Source organism: Anolis carolinensis, chromosome 1 (genome assembly GCF_035594765.1).
Source record: "Anolis carolinensis isolate JA03-04 chromosome 1, rAnoCar3.1.pri, whole genome shotgun sequence".
Taxonomy (NCBI): domain Eukaryota; kingdom Metazoa; phylum Chordata; class Lepidosauria; order Squamata; family Dactyloidae; genus Anolis; species Anolis carolinensis.
The window spans coordinates 211,759,836-211,783,811 of record NC_085841.1 but is presented as its reverse complement, the minus strand read 5'-3'; the positions used below and the strand labels follow the sequence as shown (position 1 = coordinate 211,783,811).

General features: G+C 40.6%; 1 protein-coding gene and 1 long non-coding RNA gene across 2 annotated transcripts; one reads left to right on the top strand and one right to left on the bottom strand.

The window, feature by feature from the left end:
- The first annotated feature begins 5,735 nt into the window (after positions 1-5,735).
- klhl23 (kelch like family member 23) lies at positions 5,736-18,783 on the top strand. The gene is made up of 4 exons (XM_003226257.4): positions 5,736-6,038; positions 11,790-13,004; positions 14,495-14,647; positions 15,930-18,783. Exons 2-4 carry the CDS (start codon positions 11,792-11,794, stop codon positions 16,238-16,240), a joined length of 1,677 nt encoding a protein of 558 aa, XP_003226305.2. The 5' UTR covers positions 5,736-6,038; positions 11,790-11,791; the 3' UTR covers positions 16,241-18,783.
- Positions 18,665-23,884, bottom strand: LOC134294247 (uncharacterized). The gene is made up of 2 exons (XR_010001217.1): positions 21,055-23,884; positions 18,665-20,613 (listed from the first exon to the last, which is right to left on the bottom strand). It is a non-coding gene; the product is annotated as an uncharacterized LOC134294247 (long non-coding RNA).
- Between the last annotated feature and the right edge of the window lie 92 nt (positions 23,885-23,976).

The following is a 23,976-nucleotide window of genomic DNA, read 5'->3' as shown; positions in this document are numbered from 1 at the left end:
TTTTTATTCTGCTGAGAAATCACAGCTGCTCCTTGTAACCTTATAAAAAGGTGGTGGGTGTAATTGAAAGGTTCCTGATGGAATTCTGCATCAAATTCTCCTCGGCAGAATTTAAAACCAAAGGTTAACAAAACAATGAAGGAAAAACTGTTGTAGGTAGGTTCATGGAATCACGGGTTTCTAACTTTGTGCTTGCATAATTAAGATTTGAAATTAGTATTGTTCAACTTATTACATGTACATACCAAAAGTATGCACTCAGAATCCCTTCTGTGGGTGCATCTGCACTGTAGAATTAACGAAATTTGACAACATTAACTGCCATGTCTAGATGCTATGGAGCCAGGGATGGTTCAACCATTAGGCGAAGTATGTGGTTGCTGAAGGCGCCATTCTCTAGGAGGGGTTCGGGGCAGGCGGGGGGGTTCGGGAGGGGGTTGAAGGAGCTCTCCGAGCACTCCCGGGGATGGCTGAGGTGCGGCCTCCTGATTGGTTGCTTCAGATACCTGGGCTTGAGGGAGAGAGTCACCGGCCCGAAGATTTTCTGAAACTCCCAGGATTTTATAGCATTGAGTCATGGTAGTTAAAACTGCTGCTGAGTTGCATTTGTTTACTTTACAGCAGGCACAGGTGAGCTTCTGCCCCCTAGTTGTTTTGGACTTCCACTCCCACAATTCCTAACAGCGAGGGGCAACCATGAAAACTATGCTCAACTATCTATGGCAGGCATAGGGCAAACTTCGGCCCTCTGAGTGTTTGGACTGCAGCTCCCACAATTTCTAACAGCTGGTAGGCTGTTAGAAATTGTGAGAGTTGGAGTCCAAAACACCCAGAGGGCTGAAGTTTGCCTCATGCCTGATCTAAGGCAAACAATTGGCATAATAAAGCATATTGGGTTCAAGTTAACTAGCAAAGAAAGTGGGATGATGGTCATATGCGGAGTCAAGGCTCTTCTGGACTCTTGGACATGACCTTGGAGGCGTCTATGGACAACGCCGGCTCTTCTGCTTAGAAATGGAGATGAGCACCAACCCCAGAGACTTAATGTCAGGGGAGAACCTTTACTTATACCTAATACTGGTAGCCAGATGTTGTTCATTTTCATGGTTTCCTCCTTTCTGTTGAAATTGTCCACATGCCCCCTCGATGGATTGTCACCTTGCCGTGGTGAGGGGGCTTGCATGTTCCAATGAACCTGCGGGCACAACCACGGGAGTCACACACTCCCAGGAGTGGCCACAGGGGAGGATCCAGACCAAGAACGGGCACAACCACGGGAGTCACACACTCCCAGGAGTGGCCACAGGGGAGGATCCAGACCAAGAACAATCCGAAGACCCAAAGACCTCAACGGCGGAGCAGGCGGAGGATAACATGGTACATGTTACAATGGCTGTGATGGCGGAAGAAGGTTGCAACAGACTGAGAAGCCACTCTCATTGTGTTAATCACACCACTGCTGGGACCTCAATCTGTGAAGACTGTGTGTTAACCGACCGTGCACCGACCTCCACACATTAAAAAAAAATCATGCACAGACGTCTTCCAAGAAATGGAGGACCATCATCCTCGAACTACGAGGGCTCGCCTAAGTAAGTAAGCTTCCCCCAGGCAGGAATCAGCCAGGCTTTGAAACTGCCTTGGTCAGGCCACACCTGGAATACTGCGTCCAATTCTGGGCACCGCAGTTGAAGGGAGATATTGATGAGCTGGAAAGCGTCCAAAGGAGGGCAACTAAAATGATCAAAGGTCTGGAAAAAAAGCCCTGTGAGGAGCGGCGTAAAGAACTGGGCATGTTTAGCCTGCAGAAGAGAAGGCTAACAGGAGACATGATAGCCATGTACAAATATGTGAGGGGAAGTCATAGGGAGGAGGGAGCAAGCTTGTTTTCTGCTGCCCTGAAGACTAGGACGCGGAACAATGGCTTCAAACTACAGGAAAGGAGATTCCACCTGAACATCAGGAAGAACTTCCTCACAGTGAGGGCTGTTTGGCAGTGGAACTCTCTCCCCCGGGCTGTGGTGGAGGCTCCTTCTTTGGAAGCTTTTAAGCAGAGGCTGGATGGCCATCTGTCGGGGTGCTTTAAATGCGATTTCCTGCTTCTTGGCAGGGGGTTGGACTGGATGGCCCATGAGGTCTCTTCCAACTCTACTATTCTATGATTCTATGATTCTATGCAAGGCTTTTCAGTGCTAATCAAGGTGATTAACTGAAACATGCACACTTGCCTCCAACAGACAAGAGTTCTTTCTCCCACCCTGGACCTTCCACAGATATATAAACCCCACTTGCCTAGTTTCCATCAGACCTCACAGCCTCTGAGGTTGCCTGCCATAGATGTGGGCGAAACGTCAGGAGAGAATGCTTCTGGAACATGATCATATAGCCCGGAAAACTCACAACAACCCACTCTTCTAGGCAATGCTGGCAATTTCCAGTCGTCTTGGAAAGCAGCTTCTAAAGGGAATGATTCCCTTTCTCTCCTGGGAAGAGGAGGGGGAGGAGGGCAGGCTCTCTCTCTCTCAATCTCTCTCAAACACACTGGGATGACCTTGTTGGGAGGCAAGGCTTAGGCTGGGGTTGGAAGCCAGCTGGGATACCAAAATAGGAGGCGCCCAGCCCCATCTGCTCCGTCTGCTTGCTGCTTTTGCAGCTGCTCGTCTCTTCCAAAGATGGTCCGAGGGGGGTCCCAGGGCGGCTCCCTCCCCTCCTGGGCAGCAGTCCTTCCCATTCGTGCTGTTTTCCTCTCTCAGCTGTGGCTCAGGAGCGGAGAGGAGGCTTGAAGTGGCGCCAAACAAGTAGTAACGGGAGCACAATTGCGGCTCCCTAGCTTCGCCCAAGTTTACCTCACGGAATTGTCTACGTTGTGTAGATCAATGGAGTCGGACCTCACTTTAACAGCCATGGCTTCATGCTATGGGAAGCATGGGGGGTGTAGTGTTACAAAGTGCTGGTGTCTTCAGTAAACTAAAAAGAAAAAATTCCTAGGACACCACAGCATTGAACAATGGCAGTGAAAGCGGTGCCAAATACAATAGAGTCTCACTTATCCAAGCTTCGCTTATCCAAGCTTCTGGATTATCCAAACCATTTTGGTAGTCAATGTTTTCAATACAGTAGAGGCTCACTTATCTTTTTTAACAAGCAAACAATTCTTTATTGATTAGTCACTTTTGACCATATCAAGACATGTAAAACATACAATACATACACACTTACACATTAAAGATTTTTTTTTTAATGATGTTTTTAAAATGTTTTTGAAATTGTTGATTTTAGCCGGTTCTTGTAAGCCGCTCCGAGCCCTAGGGGAGTGGCGGCATATAAGTTTGAAAAATAAATAAATATATACAATAAAACCATGTAAAGATACAAAACATCCTGACCTGCGGCCTAATAACTCGCTCCTAGATAGGTGTACAAATACAAAGTAAAAACACTGGCTACTAACAAGTTGACTACAAATACAGTAGAGTCTCACTTATCCAACGTTCTGGATTATCCAACGCATTTTTGTAGTCCATGTTTTCAATACATCGTAATATTTTGGTGCTAAATTCGTACATACAGTAATTACTACATAGCATTACTGTGTATTGAACTACTTTTTCTTTCAAATTTGTTGTATAACATGATGTTTTTGGTGCTTAATTTGCAAAATCATAACCTAATATGTTTAATAGGCTTTTCCTTAATCTCTCCTTATTATCCAACATATTCGCTTATCCAACGTTCTGCATTTTTGTAGTCAATGTTTTCAATACATCATAATATTTTGGTGCTAAATTCATAAATACAGTAATTACTACATAGCATTACTGTGTATTGAACTACTTTTTCTTTCAAGTTTGTTGTATAACATAATGTTTTGGTACTTAATTTGTAAAATCATAATCTAATTTAATGTTTAATTGGCTTTTCCTTAATCTCTCCTTATTATCCAACATATTTGTTTATCCAACGTTCTGCCAGCCCATTTAAGTTGGATAAGCAAGACTTTACTGTATATCGTGATATTTTGGTGCTAAATTTGTAAATGCAGTAATTACAACATAACATTACTGCATATTGAACTACTTTTTCTGTCAAATTTGTTGTATAACATGATGTTTTGGTGCTTAATTTGTAAAATCATAACCTAATTTAATGTTTATTAGGCTTTTCCTTAATCTCTCCTTATTATCCAACATATTCGCTTATCCAATGTTCTGCCGGCCCGTTTACGTTGGATAAGCGAGACTCTACTGTATATCATGATATTTTGGTGCTAAATTCGTAAATACAGTAATTACAACATAACATTACTGCATACTGAACTACTTTTTCTGTCAAATTTGTTGTATAACATGATGTTTTGGTGCTTAATTTGTAAAATCATAACCTAATTTGATGTTCAATAGGCTTTTCCTTAATCTCTCCTTATTATCCAACATATTCGCTTATCCAATGTTCTGCCGGCCCGTTTACGTTGGATAAGCGAGACTCTACTGTATATCATGATATTTTGGTGCTAAATTCGTAAATACAGTAATTACAACATAACATTACTGCATACTGAACTACTTTTTCTGTCAAATTTGTTGTATAACATGATGTTTTGGTGCTTAATTTGTAAAATCATAACCTAATTTGATGTTCAATAGGCTTTTCCTTAATCTCTCCTTATTATCCAACATATTCGCTTATCCAATGTTCTGCCGGCCCGTTTACGTTGGATAAGCGAGACTCTACTGTATATCATGATATTTTGGTGCTAAATTCGTAAATACAGTAATTACAACATAACATTACTGCATACTGAACTACTTTTTCTGTCAAATTTGTTGTATAACATGATGTTTTGGTGCTTAATTTGTAAAATCATAACCTAATTTGATGTTTAATTGGCTTTTCCTTAATCCCTCGTTATTATTCAAGATATTCGCTTATCCAAGCTTCTTCTGGCCCGTTTACGTTGGATAAGCGAGACTCTACTGTATATCATGATATTTTGGTGCTAAATTCGTAAATACAGTAATTACAACATAACATTACTGTGTACTGAACTACTTTTTCTGTCAAATTTGTTGTATAACATGATGTTTTGGTGCTTAATTTGTAAAATCATAACCTAATTTGATGTTCAATAGGCTTTTCCTTAATCTCTCCTTATTATCCAAGATATTTGCATATCGAAGCTTCTGCAGGCCGGTTTAGCTTGGATAAGTGAGACTTTACTGTACTTAAACAGGAAATAGCAATTTCAAACCAGGAACAGAACATTTCTCAAATTTTGTTGCATTGTGTTATTGGGGAGAGGGTTTGGTCGACTTTCTTACTGGTCTTTAGAAGAAAGGAAAGGCTGATGCTGTGATTTTTTTTTTTCGTGCCAGGAGCAACCGGAGTTGCTTCTGGAGTGAGAGAATTGGCCGTCTGCAAGGACGTTGCCCAGGGAACGCCCGGATGTTTTGATGTTTTACCATCCTTGTGGGAGGCTTCTCTCATGTTCCCGCATGGAGCTGGAGCTGATAGAGGGAGCTCATCCGCGCTCTCCCCGGGTGGGATTCGAACCTGGCAGCTTTCAGGTCAGCAACCCAACCTTCAAGTCACGAGGCTTTTATCCCCTAAGCCACCGAAGGCTCCATGCTGGGATTGGGAGCCCTGAGAAGTCCGCTGGGACACCATAAGAGCATAACATGAAGGGAGACGGAAACCTGCTCCCTTTCCTTATATCCAAAGCACCCTCTTCCCATCCTGGCGCTTCCTCCATGCCCTTTCTGGCTTCTCAGGCCAAGGAGTGTTGCGTGGGCTTTGAGAAGCCAAGGGACCCCAGCGTGGGTCTTGCTGAGGGGAGGCAGCCGGGGAGGCGTTCCCTCCGTGCTCCACGCCCCGTTTGGCTCCTTCGGGGCGGCGGAGGGGGCCTTTCAGGCGACTCTTGGCAGTATCAGGGTCCCGCTTTCCTTTGTTTTCTTTCCTTCTCTCTTCCCAACTGGACCTCCTCTCCTTCTCCTCGGTCAAGCCAAGCTTGGCCTCTTCACTTCGCCCCCTTGGAAGAGCAGGTGGGTTTTCAGCGAATGGGGGGGAGAGAGAGGAAAAGGAGGGAGGCTGTCATGAATGGCACCTGCGGCAGAGAGGGCTCCTTGAAGGCTGCTAGCAGAAGCCAGGCATTGTCTCTGGCGCCTTTTTATTTACAGCAGGGGTCCATAAACTTTTTAAGTGGAGGGCCGATTCACAGACCCTCAGACTGTTGGGGGGCCGGACTAGGATGAAATAGTCCAAAATTAGGATTGTTGTTTTTGTGTGCCTTCCAGTCATTTCAGACTTAAGTCAACCCTAAGTCTAAAGTTTAGGACAGAGGCCAGGGTAAATGGCCTTGGAGGTCCTTAGTTTGGGGACCCCTGATCTAGACAATCTCCTAAGATCATAGGTAAGCATAGAGACCTCCAAAGACCATCTAGATCAGGGGTCCCCAAACTTTTTATGCAGAGGGCCAGTCCACAATCCTTCAAACTGTTGAGGGGCCAAATTATCATTTGAAAAAAATACAAACAAATTCCGATGCACACTACACATGTCTTATTTGTAGTGCAAAAACAACAACAATGAAATAACAATAAAAGAGCAATACAATATTTAAAAATAAAAACAATTTTAACCAACATACATTTATCAGGATTTCAATGGGAAGTGTGGGCCTGCTTATGGCCAATGAGATAGTCAAGTTAATTAGGATTGTTGTTGTTGTTGTTGTTGTTGTGTGCCTTCAAGTCATTTCAGACTTTGGGCGAGCCTAAGTCTAAAATTATTTATTTATTTACTATATTTATTTACTACATTTGTATCACACCCTTCTCACCCCAAAGGGGACTCAGAGTGGCTTACAAATTATATGTACATACAATACGTTATATTGTTAGCATAGCACACTATTAGCATTATATATTACTACTAGCTGTGCCCGGCCACGCGTTGCTGTGGCAAAGTGGTGGTGGTATCGGTTAAAACTTGTTGTGGAATTTTTATTTGACGTTATTTGTATTTTTTTAAATTAATTTTATTGTCACTTATCTTTTTTATTTATTATATTTTATTATTTTGTTGTATTATTTTTAGTCATTTTGTTATAGTATTTTATTGTACTAATTATTTTACTGTTTTTTTTATAATTTTTTATTGTATTATTTGTATTTATTTTTTATCATTATTTTATTAACACTGGGCTGAGTGGGTTGCTAGGAGACCAAGTGGGCGGAGCTTAGCCTTCTAACTGGCAGCAATTGGATAAAAACTATTATTCCTCTCCCTCTAATTAGGAATTTATTTTTCTTTTATTTTTGTTGTATCAACCTAGAGGCATGGATGAGGGGTTGTGCTGTCAATTTTCGAGGTTGTGGGGTGTTTACTTTGTTGTTTTGTCTGCTGCCGTGATGCCATCACTCTTTTATATATATAGATATTGAACTATACCACTATACTGTAATATTATTAGTAATATTATTAGTAATATATAATTAATACTATTGTATGGTATTATTATTAATGTTATATTGTATTACATTATAATATTATTATCAATATTATATGTATATACAATATATTATATTATAAAACTGAGGGCGGGGGCCAGGTAAATGACCTTGGAGGGCCGCATCCGGCCCCCGGGCCTTAGTTTGGGGACCCCTGATCTAGATGGTCTCATAAGACTATAGGTAAGGAAAAAGGTAAAGGTAAAGGTAAAGGTTTTCCCCTGATGTTAAGTCCAGTCGTGATTGACTCTGGGGGTTGGTGCTCATCTCCATTTCTAAGCCGAAGAACCAGTGTTGTCCGTAGACACCTCCAAGGCCATGTGGCCGGCATGACTGCATGGAGCACCGTTACCTTCCCTCCGGAGCGGTACCTATTGATCTACTCACATTTGCATGTTTTCAAACTGCTAGGTTGGCAGGAACTGGGGCTAACAGTGGGCGCTCATTCCGCTCCCGGGATTTGAACCTGGCACCTTTTGGTCCGCAAGTTCAGCAGCTCAGCACTTTAACACACTGTACCACCAGAGGCCCCTATAGGTAAGGAAAGGGACCCTCAAAGGCCATCTAGATGATCTCATCAGGCCATCAGAAGACCATAAATAAGGAAAGGGACCCTCAAAGACCACTTAGATGGTTTCATAAGACCATAGGTAAGGAAAGAGACCTCCAAAGACCATTCAGATGGTTTCATAAGACCATAGGTAAGGAAAGGGACCCTCAAAGGCCATCTAGATGATCTCATCAGGCCATCAGAAGACCATAGATAAGGAAAGGGACCTCCAAAGACCATTTAGATGGTTTCATAAGACCATAGGTAAGGAAAGTGACCTCCAAAAGCTATCTAGATGGTCTCATAAGGCCGTAGCTAAGCAAAAAGACTGGGGAATTCCAGACATGAAACAATCAGGGCCAGCTAACACCTCCCAACAAAGGATTTCCCCAGGCAGGAATCAGCCAGGCCTTGAAGCTGCAAGGCTTTTCAATGCTAATCAAGGTGATTAATTGCAACATTCACACTTGCCTCCAACAGACAAGTTTTCTTACTCCCACCTTGGATCTTTTACAGATATATAAACCTCCCTTGCCTAGTTTCCAATATACCTTGCAACAGGGGTCCCCAAACTAAGGCCCGGGGGCCGGATGCGGCTCATCGAAGCAATTTATCCAGCCCACACGGCACAAGGGCAGAAGGGGGTTGGGCTAAATCACCCAAGGGGTCTCTTATTCTCTTACAACCCTTATTATTATTATTGTTGTTGTTGTTGTTGTTTTATTGTATGACACAGCAAACAAGATAGACATGCTGGATTTCATATCACAAAATCACAAGTCGAACACTTCCCAAGTGTCTAGGACTGTGTGATGTATTTTCGGATGATGCGTGCAGATCCCAGTAGGGTGGCCTTTTGCAGTTGGCAGATCGTAATTTATTATTATTATTATTATTATTATTATTATTATTATTATTATTATTATTATCATTGAGGATGGATGGCCATCTGTCAGGGGTGCTTTGCTTGTGCTTTTGGTGCACAGAGGCAGAAGGGGATTGGACTAAATGGCCCAAAACCCTCTATTATTATTATTATTATTATTATTATTATTATTATTATTATTATTATTATTATTATTATTAACATTGAGGCTAGGTGGCCATCTGTCAGGGGTGCTTTGCTTGTGCTTTCGGTGCACAAAGGCAGAAGGGGATTGGACTCAATGGCCCAAGTGGTCTCTTCCAACCCTCTTCAGGGGTGCTTTGCTTGTTCTTTTTGTGCACAAAGGCAGAAGGGGGTTGGACTCAATGGCCCAAGGGTCTATTATTATTATTATTATTATTATTATTATTATTATTATTATTATTATTATTATTATTGACATTGAGACTGGGAGGCCATCTGTCAGAGGTGCTTTGCTTGTGCTTTCGGTGCACAAAGGCAGAAGGGGATTGGACTCAATGGTCCAAGGGGTCTCTTCTAACCCTCTTTATTATTATTATTATTATTAATTATTATTATTGCTCGGTGGCCATCTATAGTCCGGCCCTCCAATGGTCCAAAGGATTGTGAACTGGCCCCCTGTTTAAAAAGTTTGGGAACCCCTGCCTTGCAACCTTTGAAGATGCCTGCCATAGTTGTGGGCAAAATGTCAGGAGAGAATGCTTCTGGAACATGGCCATACAGCCCAGAAAACTCACAGCAACCCAGTGATTCCAGCCATGAAAAGCCTTCAAAACTACACATGTTCACTACCTGTAATCGAAAAAGAAGGGCTGATCCTGGAACAGGAAGCTAAAAAGGCTAACATCAGATTTATATTGGAACCAGATACAAAGATCCTGAGACTAGTTTTTCAGAAGGCATAATTTAAGACAACACTTTAAAAAATCCTATTGATGGGGTCTTGTCATATGGAGGGAATATTACTAGAAAGGTTTTGGGAAGATGGGATCATAACTACCAGATATATCCTTACATGAAATAACAGAGCTAATGTCAAGAGTAGCATGTTCTAGTGAGGGGGAAGTTTAATTTTAAAGCTGGCAGAAACTAAACCAGTTTGGTTTATTTTTACTGGTTTGTTTGCCTTGCTTGGAATATATGAAGGATCCTAATAAGGTATTTTCTAGATCTGTTAAGTAGCCCTTCATGCATCTTTACTGTGGAGATTATAATTATACCATTTTGTTCTATGTTTTTCTTTCAAATTTCCTTATGTTCTGATGTCATGATGATGGAACCATTCGGAGCAAGAGTTATTACTAGGCCCATTTGTCTATTTGAATGATTGGATTGCTCTTTAAAAGGGCAATGTTTTGTGGTCTTCTCTCTGTTCTTGCTTTCTGATTTTTAATAATTAATGCTATATTTTTTAATTTCTGTTTTTTTCCTAAATGTTAAGGTGAATAGTGTAAAAAGTTATTCTGCACTTATTTGGGAGAGGTCCCATTGAGCCTAGTACTACTTGCTTCTGAGAAGGGCTGATCCAACACACTTTGTTGCATGAAGCAAAGAAAAAATACACTCCCTGACCCATTCCATGCACAGAAAAATCTTTGACACTGGTGAAGGAATTGTAGTCACCTCTACCAGACCTGAAAGCAACAGGGCTCTTTAAGAGGTCATAAAATCATAAAATAATAGAGTTGGAGGAGATCACATGGGCTATCTAGTCCAACCCTCTCCCATGTGGGAAAAGCACAATCAAAGAATCCCTGACAGATGGCTATGCAGCCTCTTTAAACAGTTTCCAAGGAAGGAGTTTCTGTTGGGCAAGTGGGCTTATTAACGAACGACCCTCCCCATAAATGCACAGCAGAGTAATTTATTAGCAGCAGCGTGACCCAGCACCAGGAGCCAAAAGTTATAAAAAGAACAAAAACACATGACCTCTCTTCCTTTGGAGGCTTTTTTTTGTAACAAAATAATATAGTTGCACTATTTACAAAAACGAGGTTTCCATAACACAAAGTTCTTCATACTTCCTTCTTTGCTTCCATGCTGGGCTTCTTTTTCATGCAGATAAACAGCTTTGCTCTCACAGAGCTTCCTTTCACACCATACTTACACAGGAGCTTCACACAGTAGTGTTACACACAGCAGCCTTCACACTGGAGCTTCACACACGAGGCCTTCGACCTGGAGCTTCTCTCACAGAAGCTTCCCACACCATGCCTTCTCACTCTGAGGCCTTCTCATTCTGAGCCTACCTCACTAAGGCTTCTCTCACACTCCTCAGGAGGACACTGTCTTTGGCCCACTAACAGGCTTCGGCCTACTCCCTCTCCTCAGGGTGATGCTAGCTTATTTAACCCTTTCAGTGTTTGACTAACATTTTTGTAATTAAAAATACCTAGTTAATTGTTAATATTTCTGACAGCTTCCACCACACTCTGAGACAGAGCTTTCCACTGTTGAATAACTCGTATGGTCAGGAAATTCTTTCTAATGTTCAGGTGGAATCTCCTTTCCTGTAATTTGAACCCATCGCTCTGAATCCTAGTCTCCAGGGCAGCAAAAAACAAGGCTGCTCCCTGTTCCTTATGACACCCTTTACATATTTATACATGGCTATTATGTCGCTTTTCAACCTTCTCTTCTGCAGATACAAAGAAAGAGATGCTTAGCACATGCAAGTCTGTCCTCCAGCATCTTGTTGCTCTTTTCTTCCTTGAAGATACCACTTTATTCCTTTTTAATGGAGGGCTGTCCCTCCTTCCAAGTGAACATGCCTAGTAATTAACTTTACAGATTATCTCTCATCACCATTTCTGATATTTTATTGCAGTGATGGCACTAACTGAACAGGAGGAATACACCTATTTATATAAAGATCTTTCCCATCCTGTGGACTTTTTGGATGCATTCAGAATATTCTACCTGGAAGGATTATTCACTGATGTCACTCTTCAGTGTGCAACTGGTGTGATTTTCCATTGCCATAAAGCTGTGCTAGCTGCTTGCAGTAACTATTTCAAGGCTATGTTCACCTCTGACATGAAAGAAAAATCAAAGAATCAGATCACAATTTCTGGGCTCAGTCCCCCAGTGCTGGAATCCCTGGTGATTTATGCATATACATCAGAGATCAAAATAACAAAGAGAAATGTCCAAAGTCTCCTTCAAGCTGCAGACCTCCTTCAGTTTATCTCAGTAAAGAAAGCTTGTGAAAAGTTTCTGATAAGGCACTTAGAAATTGACAACTGTCTAGGGATGCATTCCTTTGCAGAATACCATGTCTGTTCAGAGCTAGAGAAGGAATCTAGAAGGATGTTGTTATCTAGATTCGAAGAAGTGTGGCAGCAGGAAGAATTTCTGGAAATAAGCAGTGAGAAATTCCAGTTTATTCTCTCCAGAAAGAATTTCAGTCTTTGGAAGGAAGAGGTCACAATCGAGCCCATTATTAAATGGATTGCCTATGATCTGGAGCAAAGAACAGAGTATATTTATGATTTATTAAACTGTCTTGGAGCAGATTTTGATGAAATGTATTTGAGATCAGCACTAAGCTTATACAAGAAATGCCGATTAACAGAAAATAAAATCAGGTCTCTGATACACCATGCACTAAATCCAAACCCCAAAACAAGTTCTACAAGGTCTACAGCTGTCATGTATGTCATTGGTGGGTATTACTGGCACCCTTTATCAGAGGTAAATGCATGGGATCCGCTAACCAATGCATGGATCCAGGGAACAGACATGCCAGAACATGCAAGAGAGAGCTATGCTGTCACTAGTCTAGGACCCAACATTTATGTGACAGGTGGATACAGAACAGACAACATTGAAGCACTTGACATAATGTGGATTTACAACTGTGAAGCTGATGAATGGACTGAAGGTTGTCCCATGCTGAATGCAAGGTACTACCATTGTGCAGTGACCCTGGGTGGTTGCATCTATGCTCTGGGAGGTTACAGAAAAGGTGCTCCAACTGAAGAAGCTGAATTCTATGACCCTTTGAAAAAGAAATGGCTTTCTATTGCAAATATGATTAAAGGTATGTGACATTACGCACGCTTATTCTATGATAGTTGTTTCCAATTGCTGGTTCAAATGACAGGAAATAATCTAATGATAATAGAGTGTCTTCTTTCTCCTATCGTGCATGTTTTATGTTTCTTCACACTTTAAAGAAAAATCTAATCAATACCATTGCACTCTTTTGTTAGTTAAAATAAGTGCACAAGAACGAAACTTGAACGAAACAAATTGTTGGGAGATAACAACCTTCTCAAGCCTCAATCTAACGTTTTGTCTGTTTTATAATGTGTCAGTTTATTTCCTGAAGTGTATGTCTTCTTTGGCTTGCAGTTTTCTTAGCTCTATGTACTTGAAGCAGTGGGAGGGGCTGCAGACCATGTGACTGGTTCAGCGACTACTTAGAATGCTCAGTTTTAAAAGGATGTCAGTTGAGGCTTGAGTCTGTTAGTGTGCAAGAGCCAGTGTTAGCTGTTAGAAGACATTGAGGCTTGAGTGCAGAAGCCAGTGTTAGGAGTTAGAAGACGTTGAGGCTTGAGTCTAATAGAGTACAGAAGCTATTGTTAGGAATTTGAAGACAGTTTTGAGGCTTGAGTCCTTTGCAAGTAGACTGGTATTAAAGAGAGCTATACAGAGCAATATAGTTTTGAAGAGACCATTAAAGACTAAGTTAAAGATACAAATGTAAATGTTTTGAAGGTTAACCTGACAAGAAATGTACCTGTATATTTAAATGCATGAAGTTGTGAGTAAAACAAACATGTCATTATTAAGAAGTCTACTTGAATCTTTGTCTGCTGAGAGCATTGAATATAAACAAGATATTTACACACATAGAGATATTCCATTATCCAATAAACTAAAGGAACACCTCTGAAAATCTGCTCCCCAATAGGTTATGATCCTAACAGGTTACTATCCGATAGTCCAATCGGTTATGGACCTAACAGGTCATAATCCAATAGTCCAATAAAAATACTATAGCCAGTTAATTTTTCCCTTGAAATATATATGCAAAATACATTGTTGTTGTTACTGCTGCTGCTACAACAACTTTCATTCTAGTTCAGTGCAGTCTTAAATGTTTTTAAGTGTAATATTATTCTATTTTTATATCTGGGAAAAAGACAATTTTCTGCTATTGAGAATGTTAAATTGCATTCCGTTTTAGCGTTGTCCTCTGCCTCCACAAAAGTGCAAACTTCTACAGTATTATCAACGGAAGATTAGCACAATGGTGTGTCATTAAGCACTGTAAAAACAGGGCTGTATGACCAAACACAAAATGTACATGTATTTACATTTAAAAAATAGAAACCAAAAAATTGGCTTTCTCTTGTATTTATTGTATTGAGAATTTGCTGAAGTTCTATATATGTCATTGTGCATGTGTATCAGTTAATAATAATCACACATGATGTAATTGTAATAACGTTATAAAAATACAGTATTATGAATATTGTTTATCCTTTCTTGGAATCCTTTCATAAATATAGTATTTCTGACTAGGGGTTGGAAACGCCACCGCATGTGTCTTGAGTGAAGTAATCTATGTCACTGGAGGCCACTACGGTTATCGAGGAAGCTGCACATATGACAAAGTTCAGAGCTATCATTCTGACAGTAACCAATGGAATATCATCACCACCAGTCCATATCCAGGTAAGCTTTACATCTACTCAGCAGTATGAGTAATGACACATCAGTTTGTTTTTTATTCCCATCAAAAATTTCACAAGCTTCTGTACTGCTTTGCTCCCATGTTGTCTTATAATTCTACAGTTCATACCCTTGTTAGCAGCATTACTTGGGGTGGACTGGGGATTGCCATTGTCTGGTCAACAACCTCCTCAGTGTTGCTGTTGCTTGACTGTTCACCAGAATTCACTTAAAGGGAGTAGCAAATTGGTAGTTAAAATCAGCAGGCAATGAGTGGGAGGCTTGTAGAATAGTTCTAATAGTAGAATTTGTTGAGTGATTTCAGCTCCACTAATACCATGGGTTCAGTGGCCCGGTATGTCTAGCTTCCTAGAAGGCCAAATGAGACACAGATGGGGTAGAAGGCAAAAGCAAAGGCTTATTCTCACTGGCCAGTGAGGATATCAGAGGAGAAAGCACTCCAAAGTACTAATATCACAATTAAAATATAGAGCATTTTATTTTATCTTATGGCTGTATGTGAAACCTGTGCCAGCTCCTGATTGACTGAAAAACTGTTCAGCTAGCACCCATATCCTGAGTGGCTCCAGACTCTATCAAACGTCATTGCTGTTTGGCTCTTCATATGGCTGGAATTTCAATTAACTGTCATTGGAGCATTTGAAGTGTCAATCCATTTATTGATCCACTTCTGAGAGGGGCACAATCAGAAAGGAATGCAGTGTGGCACTGGGAAATGAGTCCATGATGGGCTCAATAGATTGGTTTTGGGGTTAGCACAGTGGTTTTCAACCTGTGGGTCCCCAAGTGTTTTGGCCTACAACTCCCAGAAATCCCAGCCAGTTTACCAGCTATTACGATTTCTAGGAGTTCAAGGTCAAAAACATCTGGAAACCAACAGGTTGAGAACCACTGGATAATGTTAGTCCAATGTATACAATAGACTTATCCAGGATGGCCCTGCAGTTTCTGGCCCTATCCATTCCTTGGATTCATTTTTTAAATTCACAGTCTTTAACTTTCAAAAGGATCCCGTGTCCCTAAATCACGTTTATCAAGTTTAGGGCTTAGTATCTTGTAACCTGCTGTGCTTAATAATCCTAAATTTTATGCAGAATCCCCTGAAATCAAATGGAGAAACTTTGTTTCAGTGCTCTTTCATTATGACCCTCAATTATGTTGTCTTTTTCTATATCTACCAAATGCCTGGTCTGTTTTTTGCTTTTAAAAACCCTGCTTCAAATAGTTGCTTGAAGTTCTGAGGCTCTCTTTATTCTCTATATAGAATATGGATTGTGTTCAATTGCACTGGAAAGCAAGTTGTACCTTGTGGGTGGGCAGACCACAATCACAGATTGCTATGACCCAGAGAAAAATGAGTGGAAACAGAAGGCTGATATGATCGAAAGGAGAATGGAGTGTGGTGCTGTTGTCATTAATGGATGCATCTACGTCACAGGAGGCTATTCCTCTTCCAAGGGGTCCTATTTACAGAATATTGAGAAATACGATCCAGAATGTAATAAATGGGAAATTGTGGGCAATCTTCCCACAGCTATGCGTTCACATGGTTGCGTCTGTGTGTACAATGTGTGACCAGACAAAAATGACGTTTTTGTCAAGAAGAAAATCTCCAAGAGCTTAAAATTGAAGATGACATGACATGTCACTTATATGGAACATTTTCTATAGAAGAAACATGCCTTCCAGTCATGATATAACACTGCTCAATTTGCCTTTTATTGACTTGGAAACTTGAGACCTACCTAAAAGTCTGCTAATATATAGATTACCACTTTGGGGAGGGGAAGATTTATTATTTCTGGTTTCTCACTTTTTTAAGTGCTTGTATGTTCTGATTGTTGCTAGATACTAACCAAAACAACTACTGGGCTCTGATTTAATAAAGGAAAATCAGCTATTGCTTTTTGGTGCTACTCTTGATATTTTCTCACCAAATATGATGTAAACTAATTAAGGTAACATCTCATCCATTCTCTCACAAGACTGCTATTAAATTCAGAATTTTCTGTGTTATAGCATTCAACATATTTTTCCTTTCCCTCTCTATTGCTAGCTTTTTGTTGTAAAGACTATTTTATTTCATATCCCAAGGAGGCTCTTGAGATGTTGAAAGGTTGATTACTTCTTGGTGAGCATTGCATTGGTTGTAATATTGTTTCTATCAAATCAGTACGATTACCTTAAAGTTTTGTCTAACAGTTGCTCCCATCCATAAATGTTGTACTATATTTTGGGATACTACTGTATACAAACAGCAATAAATTTTGGGAGGTTTGCCAGTGGCACATTTTTGTTCCTAATTGGGTGAAGTCCCTGGTTTGAGTATTTTATGAAGGTGCTCAGCTGATGAACTGTAAACTTGAATGATGTGATCTTCTTTGGAAAGAAATGTGAACCAGAAAAGTATTTAATTTTTGTAAATTATTTTGTAGATAATGTTTGTTTTTGAACTGCCATCAAAAAATAGTTTTAATTTAAATATTTTACTGTGCTTGTGTTATATTGTAACATTTTCTGTTAATTGTACTGCTGAAATTATTATATATATTCTAAATCTATGTTAATTGGGGACATAGAACAAGTATACACTGCTTTGCACATAAAAAGTATTTTATGTTATTGGATTCTAGACTATTTTTAACTGATGTTATTTATGTTGTAAAGCTCATGGTTTCAAAACAATAACAAAATTTACAATTGCAAGAAAGGACTGAAACACTCACTGTGTTAGGTAACATTTCTTGGGAAATATCTCGACTACCCTGTACACATCATATAAAGTAGAATTTGTGAAAGGAAGGAATACTGTAGAAATTGAACCAATGCCTTTAAAATCTTCATATCACTGTCTGAATAGCTAGAATTAATGACAAAGGACCTGGTAAATTGGATTCGGATGATCCTGTTCTTTGTCTAGAAATTAGTAACACTGAAATCAGTAGGTTACAATGAGTAATTTTGGATTGTGTGGCACCATTGTATTATTTGCTCTATCTTGTTTAGTGAAGATAAGAATTAATGCTTCTGACATCAGGGCAACAATCTGGATGACTAAAAAGCCTCACATGGGTAGTAATTATAGCTACCTTTTAAGTTAGAGGTACCAGCACAATAATATAACCGAAGTATGCCACAAAAGTGAAGTACCAGGAGTCATAATATTCACCTAGAAAAATGGGAACAGATGTGGAAAACAGATTACATTCACAAAATGTTATGGACTAAGAGAAAATTTCTACAAGTTGATGTATAGATGGTACACGATACCAGAAAGATTAGCAAAGATGGAATCAAAATTTAAAAATGTTTGTTGGAAATGTTATCAAAAAGAAGGAACTTTTTGCCATATGTGGTGGACACACTCTAAAGCAAAAAAAAAAAAAAAGGATTATACTTCATAAGAACATTGAAAACATTTTTTTAAATTAAAGTACTACAAGAGCCAGAAGCCTTTCAGTTGGGCCTTATAGCGAGGATTGTTTATGTTTACTATTGGAAACAAGATGAAATTACCACCCTAGATTTATGGATTAAAAAAATGTTGGTTATGGCAGAGATGGACAAACTGACTAGACTTATACAATGGCCAGATCCTTCCAAATTTGAAGAAGAATGGCAAGTTAGGGTCCAGAGTTACCCAGGGGTAACAGCCAGGATCCAAGACACAAGTACTAAATTACGACGTTGACTGCTACCAAAGAGCTTTCTTTTCTAGAACTCTTATTTATCCAGAGAACTCAGCTACTGTCATTTCAGCAGCCCGTACAGAGATAATCACAGAAGCCACGGGGAGGAAGGTCAGATTGTCCCCTTTCAAGCATCCAGCAGCAGTGGATCAAACCAGACAAACTGCTGGCCATGACAAAGTCGATGCCATCAACAGTTCTGCTAGAGCAATATCATGATGGCTGGTGCATACAATGGCACCAGAGTTAATGTTTCCAACCCAGTGTACATCATTCTCTTTTGTTGCAGTGTTAGAAATGCACCTTGAACTGTTTCTCTTTATTTATTTATTTATTAAAGTGGAAATGAATATACAGCTTTTGGGTTCTCAGAACAATTGTTGCACTTATTACTGTTTTCAATAACAATAAATGTTATGTATTTGACAATACGTCTGTTAGTTATGCTTTAATTGCTGCAGTGAATACATTACTATAGTATAGCACAATGAGCAAGAGAGTTTTACTGGTTTTTTTTGTGTGTGTCAGGAGCAACTTGAGTTGCTTCTGGAGTGAGAGAATTGGCCGTCTGCAAGGACGTTGCCCAGGGGATGCCGGGATGTTTTGATGTTTTTACCATCCTTGTGGGAGGCTTCTCTCATGTCCCCGCATGGAGCTGGAGACAATAGAGGGAGCTCATCCACACTCTCTCTGGGTGGGATTCGAACCTGGCAGCTTTCAGGTCAGCAACCCAACCTTCAAGTCACTACGCCATCAGGGTAATGGAAAATGAGCACGCAAAGATACGATGGGACTTTCGAATCCAAACTGACAAAGTTTTGGAACACAACACACAAAACCTCATGTTTGGGGGGGGGGGAAGTTTGGATTATTGATGTCGCCATATCAGGTGACAGTTGAATTTATGAAAAACAACATGAAAAACTCAGCCGTTATCAGGACCTCAAAATCGAACTGCAATGGCTCTGGCATAAACCAGTACAGGTGGTCCTGGTGGTAAATCAGCACACTGGGTGCTGTGCCAAAAGATCTCAGCCAGCATTTGGAAACAATAAACATTGACAAAATTACGATCTGTCAACTGCAAAAGGCCACCTTACTGGGATCTGCACGCATCATCCGAAAATACATCACACAGTCCTTGGGAAATGTTTACTTGTGATTTTGTGACACAAAATCCAGCATATATCTTGTTTGCTGTGTCCTACTATGTCTTTGTGTCAATAATAATAATAATAATAATAATACATTCTATTGTTACCTGCCTCGTCTAATAGCCAAGGCGGGGTACAATGAAGCCAAAACATATGAACATAAAATACATAGATAAAAACACATCATTTTACAAACACGGGGCAAACTCAACATATAGAGGTAATAGAATGAAAATTCAAAACTCATGATTCAGAGTTGACTGGGTAGGCTGTTTTAAATTTTGACAGCTTGTTTAACTGTCAAATCTCTTCTGGCAGGTCATTCCACAGAAGAAATATCATAGTCCAAAGTAAAGCATATAACTCTGGAATGAGGATTTTCCCACTCTTCTTTTGAGAGATGTTGTGATTCCACTTTCCAACTAAGGGTGTATCTACACTGAAGAATTAAAGTGATGCCACTTGAATTGCCAAGGCTCGATGCTATGGAATCATGGGAGTTGTAGTTTGGTGGGGGAACCATCACTCTTTGGCAGAGAAGGCTAAAAATATTGCGAAATTCCCATAATTCCATAACCTGGAATTGAACCTGGGCAGTTAAACCGCATTAATTCTGCAGTATAGATAACCTAGGGTAAGTTCAAGCCCATTTAGCCCTTGGGTAGTACTGGGTGCCATGACCCACTTTCTTTATTTTTAATTTTATTTTAGGTGATCCCTCGTTGTCTGAGTATGATAGCCTTCCAAGTGCAGTGTCTTGGTGGTGGATACGTAGGTGACTGTGGAGCCCTCTTCTTGACCCGCATGTTCTTCCACAATGAGGACATTGGTTTCCAGGTGGAAGGCGGTCCCGGTCAGGGTTGGCTTGACCCGCCTTCCTCTTGGCACATTTCTCCCTTTCGCCCTCCATTCGTGCCTCTTCAAATTCCACAGCACTGCTGGTCACAGCTGACTTCCAGCTAGAGTCTCTTGGGAAGACAAGCAGACAAATGTCAGTGTGCTGGAAGAAGCAAAGACCACTAGCATTGAAGTGATGCTCCTACACCATCAACTTCGCTGGACTGGCCACATTGTCTGAATGCCCGATCACCATCTCCCAGAGCAACTGAAGAATGGAAAACGTAATGTTGGTGGATAGGAAAAGAGATTTAAAGATGGACTTAAAGCTAACCTTAAAAACTGTGGCATATACACTGAGAACTGGAAAACCCTGGCCCTTGATCTCATCTTCACTCAGCCCCTTGCTATTCCAACATGTCTAACTGCTAAATTTTAGGTGATTTGTAACCTTTCCCAGGTGGATGGGTGTATCATCTCAGTCTGCAATAGACCCACTCTGCCCACATTCAATGAGCTGGGATGATGATGATGATAATAATAATGATGTGTAATTTCTGGGATCCCAACGATAGCCCTAAACACTGCAAAAATGTTAACAATAAAAATAACCACACTAAATAAATACTGTACAGATTTCTACAGAATTACCATTATATAAATATTATATAGAGAACTGTAAAGTAGAAAGCAACTGAGGAAGACTCACTCTCTGGTATTTTACAAATGAGGAAGGAGGAAAGAGAGGAGGCGAGTGAGAAACTGGGATGTTTAAAAAGCAGCAAATAAAGTGAGATGGCAGAGGATGAACTGGGTCTCTCACTTTCAAAGCTGAAGAGTTGTGTGCCTTTAAACAATTTCTGACTTTTGGCTTTTCCTTGGCGTGCTCAGAGGGAGTTTGCCTTTGCCTTCCTCTGAGGCTGAGAAAGTCTGACTCACCCAAATGGGTTAAATTCTTTCGTAAAGCTATTTGTGGCCTCCTCCAGACAGGCCTTCATGTCTGACATTTCCTTTCCCCCACAAAACATCTGAAACAAAAGCAGGCCACTCCTACACTGCCATATAAAATCCAGATAATCTGCTTTGAACTGGATTATATGGCAGTGTAGACTCATTCAAGCCAGTTCAAAGCAGATAATCTAGATTTTATATGGCAGTGTAAAAGAGGCTGGGCAGAGGAAGCTGAAGATGTGCTCTTGAAGGCTTTCATGGCCGGAATCATTGTGAGTTTTCCAGGCTGTATGGTCATGTTGTAGAAGCATTCTCTCCTGAGGTTTCACCCACATCTATGGCAGGCATCCTCAGAGGCTGTAAGTTCTGTTGTAAACTAGGCAAACAGGGTTTATGTATCTGTGGAAGATCCAGGGTGGGAAAAAGAACTCCTCTCTGTTGGAGGCAAGTGTGAATGTTCCAATTGGCCACCTTGATGAGCATTGAATAGCCTTGCAGCTTCAAATCTTGGCTGCTTCCTGCCTGGGGGAAAAATATTAATAGAGTCTGACTTAAAAGGAGCCCCGGTGGCGAAGTGCGTTAAAGCACTGAGCTAGAGACCGAAAGATCCCAGGTTCAAACCCCGGGAGCGGTGTGAGCAGCCGCTGTTAGCTCCAGCTCCTGCCAACCTAGCAGTTCGAAAACATGCCAATGTGAGTAGATCAATAAGTACCGCTCCGGCGGGAAGGTAACAGCGCTCCATGCAGTCATGCCAGCCACATGACCTTGGAGGTGTCTACGGACAACGCCGGCTCTTCGGCTTAGAAATGGAGATGAGCACTAACCCCCAGAGTCACACATGACTGGACTTAACGTCAGGGGAAACCTTTACCTTTTTAGAGTCTCACTTATCCAACATTCTGGATTATCCAACACATTTTTGTAGTCAATGTTTTCAATGCATTGTGATATTTTGGTGCTAAATTCATAAATACAGTAATTACTACATAGCATTAATGTGTAATGAACTACTTTTTCTGTCAAATTTGTTGTATAACATGATGTTTTGGTGCTTAATTTGTAAAATCATAACCTATTTTGATGTTTAATAGGCTTTTTCTTAATCTCTCCTTGTTATCCAACATATTCGCTTATCCAACGTCCTGCCGGCCCGTTTATGTTGGATAAGTGAGACTCTACTGTATCACCTTCCAAATATTACCTTCCAGCAAAGGATTCCCCCAGGCAGCAAGCAGTCAGACCTTGAAGCTGAAAGGGTATTCAATGCTAATCGAGGTGGCCAAGTGGAACATTCGCACTTGCCTCCAACAGACAAGAGTTCTTTCTTCCACCCTGGACCTTCCAAAGATATACAGCAGAGTCTCACTTATCCAACACTCGCTTATCCAACATTCTGGATTATCCAACGCATTTTTGTAGTCAATGTTTTCAATATATCATGATATTTTTGTGCTAAATTTTTAAATACAGTAATTACTACATAGTATTACTGCATATTGAACTACATTTTCTGTCAAATTTGTTGTATAACATGATGTTTTGGTGCTTAATTTGTAAAATCATAACCTATTTTGATGTTTAATAGGCTTTTTCTTAATCTCTCCTTGTTATCCAACATATTCGCTTATCCAACGTTCTGCCAGCCCGTTTATGTTGGATAAGTGAGACTCTACTGCAGGGGTCCCCAAACCTTTTAAACAGGGGGCCAGTTCACGATCCTTCGGACCGTTGGAGGGCTGGACTATAGTTGGCCACCAAGCAATATAATAATAATAATAATAATAATAATAATAATAATAATAATAATACATCACATGGTCCTAGACACTTGGGAAGTGTTCGACTTGTGATTTTGTTATATGAAATCCAACATATCTATCTTGTTTGCTGTTTCATACAATAAAATAATAATAATAATAATAATGAATAATAAAAACCACAACAATAATAATAATAATAATAAAAGAGGGTTGGGAGAGACCCCTTGGGCCATTGAGTCCTATCCCCTTCTGCCTTTGTGCACTAAAAGCACAAGCAAAGCACCCCTGACAGATGGCCACCCAGCCTCAATGTTAATAATAATAATAATAATATTAACAGGAAAAACTCAGCCGCTATCAGGACCTCAAGATTGAACTTCAAAGACTCTGGCAGAAACCAGTGCAGGTGGTCCCGGTGGTGATGGGCACACTGGGTGCCGTGCCAAAAGATCTCAGCCGGCATTTGGAAACAATAGACATTGACAAAATTACGATCTGCCAACTGCAAAAGGCCACCCTGCTGGGATCTGCACGCATCATCCGAAAATACATCACACAGTCCTAGACACTTGGGAAGAGTTCGACTTGTGATTTTGCGAAATGAAACCCAGCATGTCTATCTTGTTTGCTGTGTCATACAACGTCGTTGTGTCAATAATAATAATAATAATAATAATAAGGGTTGTAAGAGAAGAAGAGGCCCCTTGGGTCATTTAGTCCAACCCCCTTCTGCCCTTGTGCCGTGGGGGCCGGATAAATAGCTTCGATGGGCCGCATCCGGCCCCCGGGCCTTAGTTTGGGGACCCCTGCTCTACTGTATACTGTAAACCTTACTTGCCTAGTTTCCAACAGACTTCACAACCTCTGAGGATGCCTGCCATAGATGCGGGCGAAACTTCAGAAGAGAATGCTTCTGGAAC

Coding starts and splice junctions, on each gene's coding strand:
- klhl23 (XM_003226257.4), top strand. CDS start 11,792: ATGGCACTAACTGAACAGGAGGAATACACCTATTTATATAAAGATCTT. Junction 13,005..14,494: donor TATTGCAAATATGATTAAAG/GTATGTGACATT, acceptor ATTTCTGACTAG/GGGTTGGAAACGCCACCGCA. Junction 14,648..15,929: donor CACCACCAGTCCATATCCAG/GTAAGCTTTACA, acceptor TTCTCTATATAG/AATATGGATTGTGTTCAATT.